At 38.4% G+C, this 21429-nt stretch overlaps 1 protein-coding gene across 11 annotated transcripts in view; it reads right to left on the bottom strand.

Annotated features, from left to right (window-relative positions):
* Nucleotides 1–21429, bottom strand: part of PIEZO2 (piezo type mechanosensitive ion channel component 2) — a 288110-nt gene that overhangs the window by 93509 nt on the left and 173172 nt on the right. For 9 of the 11 annotated variants that reach the window (XM_064433518.1, XM_064433512.1, XM_064433438.1 and 6 more), the window contains exons 8-9: nt 6131–6299; nt 828–959 (exon numbers count right to left, since the gene is read on the bottom strand). In XM_064433518.1, coding sequence (XP_064289588.1) covers nt 828–959; nt 6131–6299 — 301 coding nt within the window. The remainder of the gene's footprint in view (nt 1–827; nt 960–6130; nt 6300–21429) is intronic. The other 2 variants (XM_064433447.1, XM_064433497.1) reach the window with 2 other exon arrangements.

Here is a 21429-nt window from a genome sequence, read left to right as displayed (position 1 = left end):
GATACTAAGTCAAAAAATTAATCAGTATTGCATTATACTGATTAACTGCTTTCTAATGTCTTTCTAATGATCTGGTGCTTAAAAACTAAGTTTTTAAACAATCATTAGAATTACTACAATTATAAAAATAGTTCCAATAAAATGGTGATGCAAATATATAATACAATACTTTATCCATTTGCCAGCTCATTTCCCATTACTATTATTATAGTGGATTTCCTGGGGCTTGAGTATATGTGGCTTGAGTATATATGAATGTTCATATGTCCCAAATTTGACAATAACTCAACAAATGAAATTTTGCAGTGCAGCTGGTGCAGACAGGTGGTAGAGAGCTGGACCCTTCCAGGATATTTTACACAGCTGCCTAAACTGCCTCGCTTTTTATCTTCAAGAAGGACACCAGTGCACTGAGGAGAAGATAAGCTGGCAGTCCCCACTCACCAGTGACAGTGCTAATTAGTAGCTACAAGGCAGATCAGATCTTTACACCAGGTTTAGCTCCCTGACAGACTTTCTAGCTGGTTTGGTCAAAGATAATGGCCCCAAGCCAAAACCCCAGTCCTACACTTCTTAAATGTGGGAGCCAAAAACATAGAGCATGCTTTTCATTTGCATCCTTACACCGGCTCCTGGTTTTGTTTCATTCATTTTTACAAAATATATTCTTATCTTACTGCCATGCAGCCTTGATTTTTATATTAATCAGATATTTTCTCTGATTTCTATAATCACACATGGAGATCTTGCTTGCAAGCTACGTAACACTGCTTCCCTTAGTTCAAATTAATTGTGTAATGCAGAGACCCTTCCCCCTCCAGCCTTACTTTTCTCTCATCAGTTGTATAGTGGCTTGCATACCACAGACTGCGTCTCCTCTCCGCTGTCATTGGAATAGGGCTGCAGGGAATTTCTTTGTCGTCTTCCCTGCTGACAGATTTCTCTTCATCAGGTGTCTGCTAAATGACAACAAGCACTAGCTGTAGCTCTGTAAACACAATCTTCGCAGAGGAACTGAAATTTACCCCCAACTGATGTTCCCTCTGCAAAGCATGTCTGAAGCACCTTTAATGGCTAATTAACCATTATTAGCCATATAAAACATAATTAGCCACCATTAGTGGCTAATACACTTGGTTTATGGGAGATGACTCTGAGATGACATTTGCAGAAAACAATGACAGCTTTTCTGTAACTGCTAGTTACATGACACCAGAATTACACAGACCTCCAGGTACTACCTTAGCTTACCATATAATCATACCATAAGCATAAACAAATACATAAAACATAAACCCCACAAGGTACAGTGTTTGATTTTCAAGGCAGTGTATGCTATTTCATCACCTTTGACCACTGTTCCATAATGACTTTGCTGGCAAACCAGTAAGATAAGGACTTGACAAATGGAGCACAAGATGGGTGGAGAATTAGCTCCTTTCTCCAAGTAGGGTAAAGGCTCAAATACAAAAAAGGTAGATTGCCATTAGTGGAGTTTCTCAGAGACTGGCACTAGGTCTAGTCCTACTCAAAACTACCTGGATGGAATTGCACTCACACAAAATTTGTGAACTGGGAGGAGGTAAATGGGCCAGAAGAAAGACTCACCATCCAGATATGGGACATCAAAAACTGCACCAGGCATAACAAAGATAAAGCTCTGCAGCTGGAATAAACCCACATAACAGTAAAGGCTGTGGACAGGCTGTGTGGGAAGCAGCTCTGTGGAATAGGCTCTGGTGCACAGCAAGCTGAGCAAGAGCCAGCAGTGGACTGCACTCCAGCAGCAAGGAAGGCAGACACGTCCTGGACTGCATCAGCCAGAGTACTGCCAGCAGATCAAGGGATGTGATTATTCCACTGTGCCTGGCAAGTGTCAGGCCCTACCTGCCACACAATTCTGGCATCCCCAGTTCAAGAGAGACACAGAAAATCTGGACAAGATCCCACAGAGAATTGTCAAGAGGATTAGAGGCTTGGAGAAGCTGAAGGATGCAGGAATCAGGATTTTTTTTTTTCCAATTTACAGAAATAAATTTCAGTTTTAGAGAAGACAAGGATAGTCTTCTCACAGGGAGGCATAGTTATAGAACAGGAGGCTAAGGACATAATCTGCTTCAGGGAAACACCTTCTGAATATAAAAAAGTTATTAAAAAATAAATATATATATGTATATTTTTTTTCCTCCACCATGGGAACAATGAACCATGCAAGATTTGGCCCTGGAAAATCTAATTTGAGGCCCTGCTGTCAGATGAAGTTGCTTCACATGATCTTCCTAAATTCCTTCCAATATGGACTGTCCTATGACTGTGATTGTCTCTAATCCATGTGGTTTATTTCTCCATCTGAGATGGCAAATGTTATCACTAAGCTGAGGAGGAGTGCAAACCACAGTAGGTTACAGCTTCTCTTTGAGCCCTACCAGAGCTCTTCCTGCACTGTTCCTCCTGGGTGGCAGCTTGCTGGTGGTAACTGTTCTTGTTGCTTAGGCAAAATTTGCTGAGGCAAAATCCTCTGATGTAATAGAAGAATAAATCAGGGTGTTGGGCAGAGGTCTGCAAAGCTACCCGTGAGAACAGGACATCCAAACATCCCAGCTCATTTTGAAACTCTCTTCATTCCAATCCTAGCAGCAAGGTCCTATTTTTACTTGACTTAGATAAGCAATGATTATTAATTTAGTTTCACTTCTCAGAGGAAATGGTAGCACATTTCACATATGATTGTATATTTATATTTGATAGTAAAAGGGCATTCCTAGCAAAACTGTAAGATGAAATAAACTGATTCTGTGCTTAAAATACTTGTCACTGCCATTTGAAACTTTAATATAAATATGAACCATAAAGAACTGCTTATCAAAGGCATTTAGTTTGGCACCAGGGTGACAAAAACAATACAAAAGATCTAAGACACACACAATCATGTTAGTAAGATATTTTTAGCCTTAGACACAACAGGGAAGGGTGGGAAATCTTGTTTTCTCTTTCTCATAAGAGGAAGAAAAGTAAAAAAGCACAATACTAGTCACACAAGCACAGCTTGTGAGAGTCCTTTGACTTGCCTGGTTTTTTCAGTTCTTCCTCAGCAATTCTTAAATACCTTTTAATTGAAACAATTATAAAAATTTTACAAGAGGACCCTACATTCAACTGCTGTAGCTGTGCTGGCTCCTGTGCTATTAATTACCACTCACAGCACAGAATGAATGGGCTCTATTCATATATTCAGCATTAGCAGTAACAACTGTGAGCTGAAATCTCCAGAGACAGATTGCTTTTTCTTATTTGCAGAGGTAGAATTTCACAAGACTCAATGTTAGAACAAGTCAGGATCTAAAACAGCAAGCATAAGAAAAGCAAATCTTCCACTGACTGCCACAGCCACTTTGCATGAGTAAGATCTATTCAGAATCACATATGGAGGGCATACACTGAAATTTCATGCTTACCATACTTTGGCATTGTGGTGCACACACAAAAAACTGAACCCTGAAACTCAAGATCTGAAGTGGGAGGTGTTTCTGTAAAATTGTTCATCACCTGCAGCATTTAGAGACAGTCTCAAGAGCATCTGTGTCAAAGAAAATTCTTGCTGCCATCCAGGCAGAATTTTATCCACAAGAGGAACCCAAGATATAATTCACACAAGGAAAAAAACCCCATCAGATCTACATGTTTTACTCTGCTTTTAGCATCTGCTACACCAGTATTACGTTAAGCTAATGTAATATTTTTAGATTGAAAAAGTATTTATTTCTTGTTTTGTTCAAAACGAAGTTTTTATTCAAAAAACTTTTATTTTGCTTCTTTTGAACAATATTCCTAGGATGAGCCACTTCTTAGTATAGACAGCAGCATATATAAAACAACTTATTTACACCAAACGTCTCATAGCATTTTGTCTTTGCCATTTATTAAACTTCAGGTAGGTTAGTAGTGAGATCCTAAATACAGAGTAACTTTGAAATCACTGGGGACAGAAAAGGCAGGTTATATAATTAGTTCCATAATGAATCAAATGCACCACAATTATACAAGTTTAAAAGCATTTCACTGAAACCTAGAATTCTTCTGGATTAAAAAAACTGAGAATGCAGTCTACCAGAGAAAAGCTAGTAAGAGAAATTTTAAATCCTGATCTATGACACCACTAAACAAAACCAAAATGCATATAGGCCAAAAAAACCCCAAAAAACCCCCAAAAACCACCAGAAAACAAAAACATAAGGAGGATGTGTGCAAAATACAGAAAATACAGTAAATTTTGCAAATCTCAGCATCTCTTTCTAATGACAAACACTTGCACCACTAACATCCTGTGCATCAAAAATAAGCATTAATGCATGGATACTCCTTCCTTTACAGTGTTCTCTTTTCAAAGCATCCATTTATCTTCAGAGGGAAGCATCATTTCCCTGGCATCTGAAGTTCCCTTGGGAGTGCCAAGACTTGGTATTGCCTTTCCTGTAGCCATGAATTTGACATCAGTGTTTCTTGAATTAATGTCTTTTAATACTTACTCTAGCTCAACTGCCTGGAAAGCTTCTCTAATTTCACTTGTTGGCAGTTCTCAGAGACTGGTTTTAGTGTTTTATGGGAATATCTATCTCAGACACCACAAGCAGTCTAAAAAAAAGAACTGCAGGCAAAGCCACTATAGTTCCTCTCAAGTCCCTGTAGGAAATTGCAGTACTCACTCTCTCCTAGAGAGAAAGACCCACTTCTCTCCACTGAAAAAGCGTAGCAACTAAGGTCCAACACCAAACTTTTAGATGGTGACTGCTGGATGAAAACAACACAGGTACTGGAAATCAGTTCCCAGACTTGCTGAGATCACACAGCTCACACTAACTGCATTTCACATGTGGTTACTCCTCTGAGGGTAGTTCTCATGGTTTTACTAAGCAGTTTGTGAGATGTGAAGTTTTAGTTATAGCCCCAGTGATAAAATCATATTATTATCTGGAAATCTAATGTTTCATTTAAAAAAATAAAATAAAGAAAAATCTAGTCTCCAGAAGCTGAAGCTGCAGAAAAAATAAAAGGAAAAAGACCCTAAAAATACCCAATGCTAGAGGGTACTGGACCACAATGATATGACTTCAGAAAAGATAGTATTAAGATTTCTGGAAACTTCAGACACAATGTTTTAATAGCTCAGGGTGATGGCTCTGGCATCGGTCACCTTTTGAAGCTCTGTATATGTAATCCCCAAATACCAGACATCTCAATTCAGAGGTGATGTATTTTGATTGCCTTTTTAAATGTTAAACAGTTACATTATCCGTTATATGAAGAAACACCCTTAAAATAAGAAAACCTTCAGCATTTTTACTTCAGCATTTGTACTTGCGTCTACAAACTCCACTAATTCACAGCAGAGTCATGAGTATTTTCATTGTGGTTTAGACCACTACTAAACCTCAACTTGAAAACTCCCATCAGGCCTCTGAGGATCAGGAAATTAATATAAGTAATGCCTAGGATCATCATTTTTATACTTTCAGTTTCTAAGCTTTTAAGATACCTCTGGGTTCCCATATACCCATTTTCTTCTGAAATTGGAAGAAGTAAAGGTTTACTTTTTTTTCTTCTTGTTCTCTTGCTCTTAAACGAAAGCTGGGATTTTCACTCAGGCACACAAGAGGAAAGGTTTTAAGAAATTTTTTCTATATCTGTGATAAAATTACAGATATGTCTTTTGTCTTACTGTATCCTGTGCCAAAATCCTAGCTCTGTTCTGGCAGAGAAACCTTAGGTGCTGGCATTTCACTTGATAGCACCTAAACTTGAATCACAGACTCAGAATCATTTAGGTTGGGAAAGACCTTTAAGATCACTGAACCAACCAAGTCCAGCCACTACTGCATATCAATACCTGCTTTCCAAATCAATGCATTAATGCTCTGCCATTACATTCCCTGCATAATTGACCTGGTGATTTTAAGAATAATATCCATGTTAGATCAGACTCTTGGATAAACTTAGTGAAAAGACTGAATTCAAAGTACCACCTTGCACTTGCTATTTCCCTTAATTTTCCTAAGTTTTGCACCTCTGTTAGTGAGCATCTGCACTGGCCAGTCTCCCAGTCATTAGGGAAGGGAAGAGAGGAGGAAGTTACCCTTTCAATGGGCTCTTGCAGCCAGAGACGAATGAGAGTGGCGAGGGTGTAGTACATCACCAGCAGTAAGATTGGGTTAGCGTGGTGATACCAATGTAACTCTTGATTTTTGATGATCATCCAAGTGCTTGAGCAGTTTGTCTGAGTGAGAGAAGTGACACCAAACAACCTGTGAATATAAAAAAACCAAAGCAACCACATTAGATAATAAACATCAAATCTTAAAAAATGTTTAAAAATATTTCGGAGGGCAACATTTGCTTTTGTTTAATACCAATTGCTCTGTTCAAAAATAGCACCTGCCATCACATCTAAAATGCAGTGAGTATTTTCATTTCACATATTTAGGCCAAAGAAGTGGGTTTTTACGATTGCTTTTCAACATGAAAAAAATGGGAGTATAATAACATTACATCTACGATGTCCAACGAGAAAACTTGCAATGATCTGCTGCCCATAGATCCAGAGCTACAGAAAGTGGGAAGAGAAAATCTGGCTGCAAGTCCATTTGGCAAATCACAGCAACACGACATTTCAGAGAGATTTAGCAAACTGATGTGTAACACCATTTCAGTCACCCTGCCAGGACACAGCTGTAAAGTATATCTTCTTGGCACACTGAACAGTTTACTGGTCTTTTCTTTTAAAAAGCTAATACTATTAATAAATTGTTATCTAATAATGCCAATGTTTAGAAACATACAGGGCCCTACTGAACTCATAGCTTTTGTGAACAAAATATAAAAATATTCCAAAAGATAATCAATTGTTTCAGATAATCAAATAATTGAGGGAAGAAAGAGAAGAAAAATGAATCAGAAGTATTATTATAAATTATATGAGATATTTGATGTTTCTAGAAAAACTGGGATCACACAGTATTTCTGTCAAGTAAAGACATATGTTGGCAAAAAAACTACTTAGTATTAAAAAAAATTCCCAACATTTTCAATTTAACACAAGATGTTGGATGCCTCATAGATGTCTTAAATACTGAAACAAAATTAATAGGAAACAATATAGCTCTTTCATTATAAAATAGCTCGTAGAGTTCCAAAGTTAGGGCATGAGCAGCAGCACGTGTTAGTATTCGTTACAAACATTTTGTCTATTGACAAAAGCTTTTTCTACCATAATGTCTGTGAGAGTTTTCATTTTTTACCAAAACAAGGTCTAAGAGACAACTTAGAAGATCTTCTTATTGGTAGAACAATAAATCCCAAACTATTGTTCCTCTGAAAGGGTAAACCAAACACATTAATAAAAAAACAAACCCAAAACCAAAACATGCAAGATTATCTGCTGGGGGATTTAATTTTTAAGAGTGTCTAAAAACTTAGTTCTTCCTTAACCTAGTAGGATCCAACATGAAAAGCTGAATGAATACAAAGATTAAGTACAATATTCAACAGAGATGTGCTGCCTGAAATCTGCCTTTGGATGCTGCAAAGTGCAAATGTCACACCTGCCCTTAACTGGGGATTTGCTGCATGGGCATAATACCATTAACTCACAGAAGAGCTCCACAGCATTTTATTAACCAATCGATCAGCACTCATGTCTCATTCTGATTGTCAACAGAGGCCAAAGGTATGAACTCTAAGACCTTTCAGAGCTGTTGGGTGGATACAAGGTTGGGAAAAAAAAAAAACCATTTAAAAAATCCTGCATACAAAGTAAATTGCTGTAATTTAAAGGAGCTGAATGAGCAGTGTTTGGAGCTGACTCAGACTCAAACTTCCAAGAACATTTGGAGCTGATGTTACAGTTTGGCTCCAACTAGGTGAAATGCATGCTGGATTGTATTCTGTTCATATTTCTATCAGCATAGATGAACATCTTGTTTGTCTGCTTTCCTCTCTCCTACTGACTTACCATTTTTCTCATCAGTGATCAGGGTTGTTGAGCTCCTATCAGTTGCTGAGTTCCTGTTAGTTTCATCTTTTACCTCTGTTTAATGACCCAGTTCTTCATCTGTGGTTCATTTTAAGCTTTTCTTTGCAAGCACAGTATGATTCACCCTATTTCTGTCACATAAGCAACAGAATCAGAGTGAAATCCAGTTCTTACTGAAATACAAAGTCTTTCCATGGACAGTTAGTGATGAGTATTTCCTACAGAAATGAGGGAAAGTTCCTGAAGCCTCTCAGAACCTTCTGTCAAGCAGACATGATCTTCATATCACATATTCCATTGCTCTAGTATGTTTTATAATATACTATAGCTAGAAAGCCAGATCAACTTATGTTTTACTTTTATCTCCACCGAAAAGAAAACATTCCACATAATCCTAATGGCTAGAACATTTTATCATGTTTCAGTTATAGTCTCATTCTCTTAGTTTCATTTGCTGGCTCCAACTTATTCTTACATTATAGTATTGGACTTAATTCTGCTCCCTTCTGGTCCTGCATTCAGCAAGTTTAACAATAATAACTTAACATTAGTAACATTAATAAGTTACAGCACATCTTTTCCCTCTAAGTTGCCACATGGCCAGCAATGGAGTTTAATGTATTTAACTTCAATTTATTCAATGTATTTTGCTTTGTCTCATAAAGCATGGATGTAGAGGAACTGCTCCTCATTTCTGATTTCTCCGTGCACTTTGAGACTTGTTAGTCACAATGTACTCAACACAACTTTTTCCGTTTACCACGTTCAAAATTCACTGCTGTCTTGGGAATGCTTGTTCTGGCCTCCAATAATGCTACAAGTTGCTACTCACTCAATAGTTATACTTCATCATTATCCTCAATGAGGATTGCTGGTGCAGAACATTTTTCAGAGGAATAGAGTCATCTTCCCTTACAGAAAGCTTCTAATTACACAGGGATGGCTGCCATAAAATGTATAAGCAATATAAATTAGGGCATTTTTCAGTTCTGCATACTTCATTCTGCAAAGATGCCTTTACATTCAGTATTGATCCCAACCAGCTGTGTTTGAGTCCAACTCTGATCTTGGTGTGACTTCATCCTACCCAGCATGACTGTATGCCATCAGTAGGGTCAGAATGAGTCCTAAGTGGGAGAAACCCACTACCAAAAAAGTCAAGTACGTGTGCCTCGATACAGAATATAAACAAAAATAATGACAGAATTATTTATTAATGGATATATTTGGGTTTTCAAAAGACTGCATGCAATGTCACATAAAATGGAAGTTTGCAAGATGTGAGTAGATTAGTATTTCTACTCCCGCTAAAAGCTAAAGCTGGGTTTTTCACAGTCCTCACTGGTATTCTGAAAAACGCATAGCAGAAATAGATTGGAAAAAGTTATAGAAATTATAAAAGGCCATGAGGAACTTTAACATCTGACTGAGAAACTCTCTGAGATAACACGGTGAAAAAGAGTTCTTAAAATGAAGGTGACATCTTTTTGTCCAGTTACTATTCTATAAGCTTGTTTTCTTGGAAAAGATTCCTACTGAATCTGCAAATCATCATCCTCCTAGCAGATGCACCTTCATCTTTCATGACTTCCTGACAAAGCTGTAAACTGTGACCATACAAAATTCCCACCTTCTATATTAGTCTAATATTAAAATTCAGAAGATGATTTTCAATTTTACTTGAAAATAGAAAAACAAATTCCTGTTGCACTCACAGATATTTCACCTAAGGAACTGCCAAAGTTGCTAAAACTTTGCATTGCTAAAACTTCTGTTGCATGCATTACTTAATTATTTCATTAATATATTACAAGAATTGGCATAATTACTCATGATACTGAATATGAACAAAAATAGCTATGTAAACAAAGATACATTTCATATACAGAGTTGCCAAAGCAGTCATTACATATCTTTTAGATCTGTGAATTTTACATTCACTAAAATTATTTGGAATATTTTTTTAAAAAAAACCACATATTTATAAGTGCAAATACTACATGTGGTCATGTTTTAGGAGTTGACATCAGACAAGTATTTGCCTTGTAACTTTCAAGGCCAGGAAAGGAAGTAATAATTCTGACTTCCTGCACAATGTAAGACACCCAATAATTCTTCTATTAAACAACGATCTTGTGGCTGAATAAGAGTTTATAGTCTACAATGTCATCCAATCTTGACTTCAATTGATAGAAAATCTTCTGCTGTCTCTTACCCTTTTTCTAAGAGTTTTAGCTTCTGTAACAATTTTATCTAGATGAGGTTTCCAGTTGCTGCAGCTTCCTACAAACTCTGTGTACTGCTTTACATAGTACTTTTCACTACTCAACAGAGCAGGGGGGCATTTTTTATGCTATCTCAGAGTTTGCATGATTACAACTTGAAAATGTCTGCATCAAAACACTCTAGGAGCTGCATTTTCTGATTTAGCACTTAACAGGATGCTTTTTTTTCTGTGGCCAGTACCTACTGCATGGTTATTCCCAGCAATGGCATCAGAACATTTTAGTGTGCTGGGTTGGATTTGGGCAATCCATCTTTGTAGGACTTCTGAATTTGTGTTGGATTTTATGAACTGTCTGAAACTTTATTTAATCTGGATATTTTCTACTGCATATTTATTTCACTCTCCTCACAAGAAAGGAGATGAGAGTGGTGTCTGCAAGTCTGGAGTAGGAGGAGAATTGAATATCAAAAGCGACATTTGAATTGCTGAGCCCTAAAATCAAGATGCTAAAAGTGACCAAATGAGAGAAGAAAAGGGAAGAAGAGTAGAGTAAGCAAAGAGAAGGAGAATAAGGGAGGAAACAGAGCAAAAAATTCTGTAAAAACGGGGAAAATAATATATTTTGAGAAGGTGGTGGTGGTTGCAGTAGAAATATTATTTGCTGGGACATAAATGACTGAAATACAGGGAGAAAAGTCAAAACTCTGTATTTCACAGTACAAGCCCTGAATACTGAATTTCATGAAGAAGAGTATTTGAAATATGGAAAGGGCTATGTCCCAAACTCTAAACACTGCTTGAAGAGTGAACCTCTTATCAAACATTTTCTTAAAAGAGGTGCATACTGTTGTCAGGCCTGAAAATGTTCTGTGGGTAAGAGAGAGAATGGAATGGAAGGAACTGGAAAATAAATTAGCATAGAGAAAACATAATTCCTATGCAGTCCTCCTAAAAGTCAGGAGTTCCCTTTTCATACACAAGCCATCCTGTTGAGTTTTCCATGCTTGGATGACAGAGCTACACAGAAATTAAGATCCATAAACTTATATCCATAATGCCTCTTCCAAGAGAATGGTATGAGCCACTCCATTCCTCCTCTTTGGGCTATGTGCCCAAAGCAACACATGCTGTTGGAAAACACTCAGCCAGCTCTGTGGTACCTTCAGACCCATCCTTGCCTTGCAGAAGGTCATTACTCCCCAGGTTATTGGCTGGGAATTCAGACCATACTGGGGCTACTGCTCCAGGGTACACTGAACTGACACCGCATTTTTACAGAAATAGCAGAGCACTGGGAGGAAAGAGGTGGAAAAGATGGCTGAAATGCATTAGGCATCCCAAAGAATTAGGGTTAATGAGAGCAGAAGGCATTTGGTTTCACGTGGCTTTTTAAAGGAAAAAAAAAAATGGAAAAATTGGCATTTGTCTTTCCAAATCATGTTATAAAAATCCACAGAGAAGGAGATGATTCTTCATGCCTCCTCTTCAGCTCAACAGGACAACTGTGTAGGGAGATACAAAACTCAGTTCACAGTTGGACTAAAGTCATTAAATGTATCCATATTGGAGTGATACAAGCTTTAAAGAGCATTGCAAGTATTTTTAGCTCTAAAAAACCCTAGACCCTGCTTTGGTTCAGACTTGGATAACTCAGAACTGGATAGATGGAACTGTGCCATATTAATGACCATACAAATAGCTGACTTTTTGGGTTGAGGAGCATTATGATAAATTTCAGCTTAACAGTTCAAAACATTTTTTTGAAATATCTGTAAATGTACACTGACACTGGAATTGTTTTTCTTCAGCATGTTGCTATCCCAACGCTATAATACAGGCATACACATAGTGAATGTAGACTTGGTAGGTAAGTAGATCGTTCTAACTTTTGTTTTAATGTCATCATATTTCTATAGCTCTTTAGCAGATGTCTTATGTCCTTTTTTTTCTACCAAGTTTTGGTTTTTGGTTTCCATAGCTTCTATTGGATCAAAGCTTTTCTGGCAACGACAAAACCAGCCCTTGTGTGTCTCCCACCCTCTTCGAACATCAGTGACTTTTCTTTTAAAGGAAAACTAATTTCAAATGCCCATCTAGTGCATGAGAAACCTCATGAAAAAGTGAGTAGTTTAAAACTTGTGTGCTAATATCATCCATATAATGAGGATAGAGAGAAATTACGAACCATTAATCAGGAAGCTGTAGAGAAAACATATCTTTAGGGGTGGTGAGTTACATAAACACTTGCAAAACCTGTAAATACAACACAAATCTTAATTCAAGGAGAAAAAAAGGACCATATGAATAGCTACAATAGAATCATTTTGCTTTCAAGTTCATTAACAACTTTAAATGAAGATGATAAATAATATCTACTCTATAAACTGGTTTTTGTTTTGAAGTAACCAGATAATCAAATTTTCTCTAAGACTATGTGACTGGAAGCTGTTCAGAAATGGGCATCTATTAAAAATGACCAAACTTCAGACATTAAAATACTTCACATCTGAAATAAAACAGCTTCCCTAAGAGGAATTTAAGTCTGAACATAAAGATTAGTGAGCTCTATATCACATTTCCTCCAATAATTTAGCTTTGTACCGATTCCCTATTTCAAAAAGCTTTCATTGCTTTAGAAGCAATAATTAGGTCACAGACCACAGTTATCACTAAAAATAGGTGTGGGTCTATTAATCCCTTGTTTACTGAGACAAAACCCAGCTTCAAAAGCCTTAAATGAAGAAGATTTATCCTATCAACGGGTTTCTTCTCTGCATCCCCAAATCTTTCCATTGTCCATGACATAGCTCCACTTTGCTCTGAGTTTCTAGTGAGCATGAATATTGAGGTTGCTTCTTTCAGCACATCAGCGAAAGCTAGAAAAGCAGCATGTTGGCTTTGGGGGCCTCTGCTGGGACATCCAGAGGCTGTCATCTGATGGAGAAATGTATTGAAGCAGTGATTCCGGTAGCTTTTCATTCCAATCAGACACCTGAGCATCTGGCACAGGGAGGACTGCCAGATAGGACAGCAAGAAGGTGGTGAAATGGGGATAAAGGTGCAGAAGAAATTGCTTTAGGACTCCTGCCTGATAACTTGGCTAGGGCGACTCCATCAACATGATTATTCCTCACCAGGGCCAGCATTGTCACTGCTTTGATAGCAGCAGCCTGGCTCATGTTCAGGTTAGGCAAATAGAGTTTGTTCTCAAATAAAATTAGGAAAATAGTTTTTTCTGTCACTAAAATCAAACTATTTTAAATGCAACAGAGTTTTTTGGTTTTGTTTTGTTTTTTTTTCCAAATAGTTTCAGCTACAAACCAGAGGCAACTCAGGGTTTGTAGCTGAAGGATGGAGGCAGCCTTGCTGGGATGAGAGGATGGAGAGAGAACAGTCACCCCAGCAGGGAAGGCTGGTTGGCACCAGTGATTTGCCAGTTGCTCATCTTCCTCATGTACGCACATATTCCCTGTGACCATGAAGGGGCGTGAAAAGCAACTAATACTGAACAGCACCACCTAAGTATGGACAACACCCAAGCTGCATGGAAAAAATTAAACATATTTAATGTTCAGTTGGACTATCTACTCAGAGGTGAAAGTAATGAGAAAACAGGCCCAGGCTTCGAAGGAATCATGTTGAAAGCACAGGAGAGCCAAATGCTTGTTCAGAAACATCCATGGACACAAAGGCTTCCCCCTGTGAGAGGGTGAACTTGGACACTTAAGCACAGAAGAGAAGGCACAGCTCAAAAATTACATAGCCTAACAATGACATGGTTAATGAAGACTTTCTGTGCAAATTACTGACTGAGGGTATTGGTTTTTCAAAGTGAGTTAGTTGCTGAAAGGAAAGGAGCCAAGAGCTCCACCTCAGAAAGTCTCTCACAGGCAGAAGGGGGGACAGTCTGCTCCTAAAACTCAACCAGCAGTGCAGACCATGGACAACCTTGTTGTCCTAAGCCCAGGTGCTGGGAGAAGAACAGAACTCAGGTAAAACTTCGGCAGAAGTCACATAGGAGGAGACAGTGCTCAGACAACCCCAGTAACATTAGCGTTCAGTGGGGTGGTGCTAACCAGAGCATGAAAGTGACCTGGTACAACAATTTACCATGCAACTGATTTAGAGCTTACTATCCTTTGGAGCGACATGTACAGGAGAACAGAAATTGTTTTAAAGTGTAGCTTCATACTATATTAACTTTGAGGTAACTTGGTCTGTGATCTAGGATTCAGACTGCAGCCAAAAGCTTTGTGCTTTATTCCAAGTTCTGGCTATCTTGGGAGGGTTATGTGATTCATCTAACTTCTCTGTTAGGGAATTTTTCCACCTCTGAAAAAGGAGTGATGATACTTTTCAGTCACATTGGGGCAGCCTGCTAGGTTCAGTGATGCATGCAGAGGATAAAGAGATTTTCCACTTACTCAGCTGGCAGTGAAACAGGTTGAAAAAAACCACAAGAGTGACGGATACCTTCATCAAGAGATTCCGCAGTAGAAAGTATAAGCAAAGAAAATATTCCTTTTCAGCAGCCAGTGCACTAAGGCAGAAATAAAAGCTATGATTCCCATTTGGCTTTAAACATAAAAGAAAGTAAAATAGCAGGATATGGAAAAGAAGATAATGGGATAATGAACAATAATGCCCAGGAAATGTTTGGAAATTGCCCAGTTTCAAAACGAAAGTGGTATAACAGCTGATTTTAAATTGGTTATAAATTGAACATGATTGGCTCAGCTTTTATCAGCAAGTTCCAAACGTCAGCTAAATGAGCATAAACAAGAGATTAAGCACTTCCACTCTTACGAGTGTTTAGAGAAACCGGTGTAGACTGCCCCTGCATGGACAAGGACTAACTCCCCAGTGTGTGCTCAGCTGAGGTTACTCAGGACTGCCTTTTATACCTTCAAGGAACGTGGGATGATTCATTTGTCAATGTTGATACATTGAGCTGAAAACACAGAGTGTTAAATATTCTTCTTCACAATTTCTGGTGATGCCAGAGTATAAAGATCATTGTTCTTGAGCAGACCTCAAGAAAAGAAGTTTGTAAATCCAAGAGAAGTTTGTTAATTACAATCCACATTTCCTAACACCACAAAATAATAGGAATACAAACCGGGTAGAAGGCGAGGGCATTTGTCTCTTTTCTGTCATTGTTTTCAGGCACTTGAAAAATGACCAGAGAATGCAGATCCATGTTTTCCAGAAAATACAAAGAGGAAATTAAGGCATCACTTCTTTGCAGTCACCTTTTTCATGCCCACCCCAGACGGGCTGTGAGGGGCAGGGAGTCTGTTCAAGGGTCAGTGCTGGGACTGGACTCTTGCAAGCCCATGGTGTGTGTGGGGGGGTGCAGTGACCTGTCTCACCCCACCCACGAGCACAGCTTCTGCCAGCAGGGAGGTGTGCTGGTCACAGGAGAGTCAGCTACCTGAGGGTGTACAAAAGTGGGATGGCTATGTCATCAGACCAATTGCACACCCAATGCAGGTGAATCAGAATCAGCAGGCAAGTCTGTCACAGAATATCAGCAGCTTTAAAGCCTTCATCAATTCTCTCTGTCTCTCTCACCTCAGTAGTTCAACGCATCCAAGGAAGAGGAGCCTCTGTGCAACACAGAGCGATTGGCATGCAGGAGATATTGAGGAAGAGGCAGTTCACCAACATTATGTCACACGACAATGGCTGATTTTTATGTTTGCAGCTTACACTCGATTTTCAGATGCAGTGTAGTTGTTGTTGGGAGTATTAAGGTTCTCCTCTTCCCACAAATGGGAACCTGCTGTGACCAGGGCCAGCCTCTCCAGGCTGCCAGGGGTCTCACTAGTGGCAGGTTCACCAGTGTAGCACAACACAATTGGGAAACCAGTCTGTCCCACATGCAGAAAACCATTGTTTTTAAACGGTCTTAGCACCTGTCTCAGTTTACACCCCTTTCAAGCCCAGTGGAAGACAGAGAGGTGTAAATCACATGGGTGCAATGTCAGTAACATAAATTAAGTTGTGCCTGCTTATTCCAAGGCTAGATTTGGCACTTGATGCAGCAGGGTGGTCATGGTGAGTGCTGACAGATATGCCATGGGGATGGGAAGGATTGCTCTCCAGGCAAATTGCTACTTGCTATGTCCTCTCTTGCCTTTTCCTCATCTAACCTTTCATGACAAAGGGAGCCCAAATAAGGCCACCTCACTATTTAGAAAGAGATTATAATAGCAAGGATGATTATTGTCTTTTGTCAACAGGAGAGTGAACTTGCTCTTCTAAGCTGTTGACAGAATAATTCACTTCCTTCCCAAAAGATTTTTTAAACAAATGTAAAGAAGCTGAAGTTCTGAGAAAGCCTATAGGCTAAAACAGTCTAAGCAGAATTACACACCCTAAAATGTGATACATTATAGATCTTGTATGAAACTCAGCTGCAAATTTCTGTAAGAATAAGGTCAAATACCTAACGTCTCTTCCTCTGGGAGAAATTGTGGTTCTCTAATTAAATCTGGTCATGGTAATCAACATGGTGGCTGGCCTGGTATGTTTTGGAGCATGTTCTGCCACTGCCAAGTGTCCTTTTGCTGATAGAGGATGATGGAAACAGACAAGTGCAGTGCAGTGTCTTTACACGGCAAGTGTCCAAGGGTCTGGCCTCTGTCCTGACAGTGGTACTGCAGTACCATGGTGAGAAGTGCCTAAAAATACCAGGCAGAAGGCATGAAAGCTACTGCAGCCAAAGGGCAGCTCAGTAGAGGATACATAAATGAGCTTTAAATACTCCATCTTTTCAAACACTGGCTTGTGACCAAGTCAAAAGGCAACCCCAAAAACCTCAGTTTCCTACAAGGTTAAGAAAATTCTGCCTCTCAGAGGTGAGTCACCTTTGAGACAGGTGCCAAAGAGGGTCTGCAGCAAGCATTAGCAGTGGCTGCAGCTCAGGTGACACATGCTGCCCAGTTCTTGGCTCCAGTGGAGCTACAAAAGCAGCAGCAGAGCAGGAGATCAGTGCCTTGCCCTGCAGAGGTAATCAATCAGCTACATCTCACTATTTTGGCAATATCTGCTCTCCTAATGGGATTTTATTCACAAGTGTAGTGTCTAACTTAGGAAAAAATATTACAGCTGGATCTGATCTGACCCTCATTTGACAACTCCAGGAACATTTTTGAGACAGTGCTTAAGCATTTATAACCCTGGTTGAACAGAGTATTTGGAGTACAAAATCCAAATCTGTGTCAAAGCTTCCAGGGAAGTCCAAAGGAAGGATTTTGGACTGGACTCTTCTCAGATTAATCTGAAAACAAACTGAATATCCTAAAGCTACCATCTGTAGCAGATATCTTTTCTCCAAAAGTAAAAGAGTAATTTTAGTAAGTTTATTATCAGTCACTGTAAAACCTATTTAAAAAGTCCTACTTAAATAGATTTATAGAAATCTTTCAGTTGAAAATTTCCTCTTGAACAAACTTCCCAACTCATACTGCAGCAAAGCAATCAGCAATCAGCTGTGTAATTCCAAATTCCCATTCACTTAAGAAGGTGTGAAATAAGGTACCACTGTGAAGTGCATGACACTACCTGGACTCCTAGGTTTGCCTCATTTTGTAAGGGAGATGCCTTCTATAGATAAAACCAGCTGTATTTAAACTATTTGGAACATTACTTGCCTGAAAAACTACAAGCAAGACAGACCTAAACTACAGGAAAGCACATACATTTTAATTTACATTGGATTGCTGGATCTCTAAATTAATATGCTTATAAGCACAGTTTTGGACAGGAATAACTCTACTGACTCAGGACAAACCTCATACCACTGCACTGATCCTATTTCTTCATGTTGGCAAGGCCTTATCGTTTCCCCAATTACATTCTTTTGCCAAAATAAACAATATCAGGAAGAAAGGAGGCAGCAATCTGAAAAATGGTGAACATATTACTGTGTATTTTTTCAGCCTGTGACACTGTGTACCTAATTTCTAAAGTCATTTTAGCTCATTGATTTGTTTTTACTAATTTGGGTGAAAATAATTTTATGCTGGAAACATGATACTTTCTGAATTTTGCTTTAAATTGATACTTCTTGCTATTTTTTCCCATCTTTGCAATATTTGCATATTGCAATATTTGAGATATTGCATCCGTTTGCAATTTTGATTTGCAAAATTGCAAATCAAAAAAATTGATTTGCTGGCAGTGTGCCTACCCCTGATATACCAGTCATATTCAGACTTTTCAGTACACTGCATTTTTCAATCTGCAGGTCCCAGTGCTCACTCCATGGCATTCCAGCATGTTTGTGTTTATGCCACTTCTACCTGCACATCACAGATCCAGCAGCCACAGCAGCAGATGTGGACAACACACATCTTACAGGACAACAACACTTCCTTGTTCAGTAATATCACTCTGGCAAGTATGTAGGGCTATGTTATCAAAATATCCTATTTTTGGGGGGGAAGCAATTTGTTTGCACAATCCCATAAGGTTTCAGGGCAAAATGAGTAAATTCACCAGATATCAGGTTATCCCTCCCAGGAAAACTGCTTTCCTCTGGTGACATTATTCAGTCACTTACAATCACAAATGGTGAATTCTGAGTTGAAGGGTTCTTGAAGCTTAAGGATGATGCAAATCTTAGCTGAATAATACTCTTAACTTGAGAATTTTCTGGTTTGTTTGGGTGTAGTTTAACTTTATTTAGTCTGAAATCAATTGATAACCTGACAAGCTGAATGCATTGCTATTCAGAAAAAAACCCACTTTTTTATTGATCAGAGAAACCACTTGGACATTTCTTGTAAACTTGAGAACTCAAATCCAGAAAGGAGCTTTTTAAAACACCAGACTTACATTCTGCTGAGGAAAAAAAAAGTCCACAACAGGAGCGGTTTTCACATCTGCCCTTGAAATTCAGGAGAGCTTATTCTGGGGATTGGGCCCTCAAAACTTTACAGATAAATAGAAGTCCTTCTTTCACATGGAATCACAGAATAATTTAAGTTGGAAAAGACCTCTAAGATCATTGAGTTCAATTACTAAACAAACACTGCCAAATCCATCACTAAACCATGTCCCTAAGTGCCCATGTTTACAGATCTAAGTATCTCCAGGGATGGTGACTCAACCCCTTTCCTGAGCAGACTCTTCGAATGGCAGACAATTCTTCTTGTGCAGGAAGTTCTCCTAATATCCAATCTAAACCTCCCCTGGTGACACTCGAGGCCATTTCCTCTTTTCCTGATGCTTTTTACTCAGGAGAAGAGACCATCCCCTGCCTTGCTACAACTTGCTTTCTGAGAGCAACAAGGTCACCTCTGAGCCTTCTCTTCTCCAGGCTTCTCCCTGTGTCTTCTCCAGAACAATTCCAGTTCCCTCAGATATTCCTTATAAGACTTCAGCTCCAGATCTTTCACCAGTTTTGTTGCCCTTCTCCGGGCATTCTCCAGCACCTCAATGTCCTTCTTGTAGAAAGAATTTGGGGAATCAAATTCTTTTCTTGGCATATAATTTGCCCATGGAAGTCATGTACTAGTATTAATGGGAACTCTGCATATTTAGCACATCTTCAAACCAAGATTGTACATAAAATAGCAATCTATTGATTTTCTTCTAGGATGCAAAATGCTAAAATATTTTTTCTGCAGCATTCCAATACCTGTCTCTCATTTTTCCTCCTCTAGCCACTGCTTATATATCAGCCCGACTCAATCATTAAAAATCATCAGTGGCCTTTTCTCACACTAAGGTTTTCACTTCCAAGCTCTGATACCACCTGTCTTGATGCTCTTCAAAGACATTTCCCTGAAAGCAGATCAAAGTAGATGCACAATAGAAAGAGCTTCAAATAAAGACACAAGGAATGCTGCTCCTTCTGCTGCCGTTGTGTGTACATTGTGCATAGGTTGTTGCGTATATTCAAACATAATTTCCCACATAATTTGGAACATCAGTCCCTCACATGATTTCATGTGAAAAAGGCAGAGTACTCAACAGTACCAGTTCAAGAGAAGGTCTGCAGGAAGGTAGCATCAATTTTTTGTTTACAAAAATATCAGTACATACTCTGAAGTCCAATGCTGGGACATTTTTTAACCCAAACTCTGAAGGCGCTTCACTTTTCTACACCAAGGCAGAGGCAACTTTCTCGTAGCTTGATTTTTCATTTCAAAAATTAATGAGTAAGTTAAAGTGCCATATTTTTACTGAACAAAATTTTGTCATAAAATGAAGAATCATGTTATTTACAATAAAAGAAATTACTAAATGCAGGCAATTATCTTGAGACTAAATTAATTGAAACAAAGAAAAAATAAATTAATTTAAAATTAATAGAAAAAATACTAAAAAGAAAAAAGGGATTTCAGAAATTATGCATATGAAGAAAATTTCACATATTGTAGCTAAATTGTATGGAGCACATATTTCTTCTCCTTGAGAACATGTTATTGCTATCTGTTGCTAAAAACAGTGAGTAGATATCCTCAAAGCCAAATGGTTGAAGCCACTCTCTTTTTATTTTCTTAATACATGGAGGAAGTAATAAAAAAGGTTTAGGGAAGTTGAGAGCATTTCAGCTTCTTGGCATTAGAAATCATCTATTCTCCTACCTCGACCTCTAGGTGGCACAAAAGAACCTAAGCTAAACAGGTTTTTCTGATTTTTCTGGTAATGTTATGCCCTCCCAATCAGACTCCACAAGTCACGAATTAGAACATCATAAAACACACATCTATTAACCTGTATTAAATAAAATGTCAAAATAAGTACTAAAGTAACAGCTACTGTAGCTAGACAGCTCAATTTTACTCCTTTTAATAGTGTATTGAGAGATAAATAATTAATTGATTCTCCACAGTACCTCTAATTTCATCTTCAGCTTATAATAAAAGGAACAATAGGTTTACTAGAAATAAAGTTAATGTTCACATTTAGCTTAATGTCAGGATTACTACAGCATTCAAAATACATACCATAAAAGCAAATTTGTCATCATATTCCAGTCAAAAAAGAATAGTAATGAGCAAAATACATCCATTACTGCATCTTATTCTAGGTTGTAGTGTGTAGAAAATTAAAGGGTCAGTGAAATCACAGCCAGTCAATATTTACTGCAGAAGTAACTAGAAATGCTGCTTTTTTACTTAAGGTAAGTAGCTGTTGGTTTGAAGATCAGCATGTTCTA

The sequence above is a fragment of the Passer domesticus genome, chromosome 1 (assembly GCF_036417665.1).
Source record: "Passer domesticus isolate bPasDom1 chromosome 1, bPasDom1.hap1, whole genome shotgun sequence".
Taxonomy (NCBI): Eukaryota; Metazoa; Chordata; class Aves; order Passeriformes; family Passeridae; genus Passer; species Passer domesticus.
Note: the sequence above shows the minus strand (reverse complement) of the source record. Positions and strands in the feature narration are given on the sequence as shown.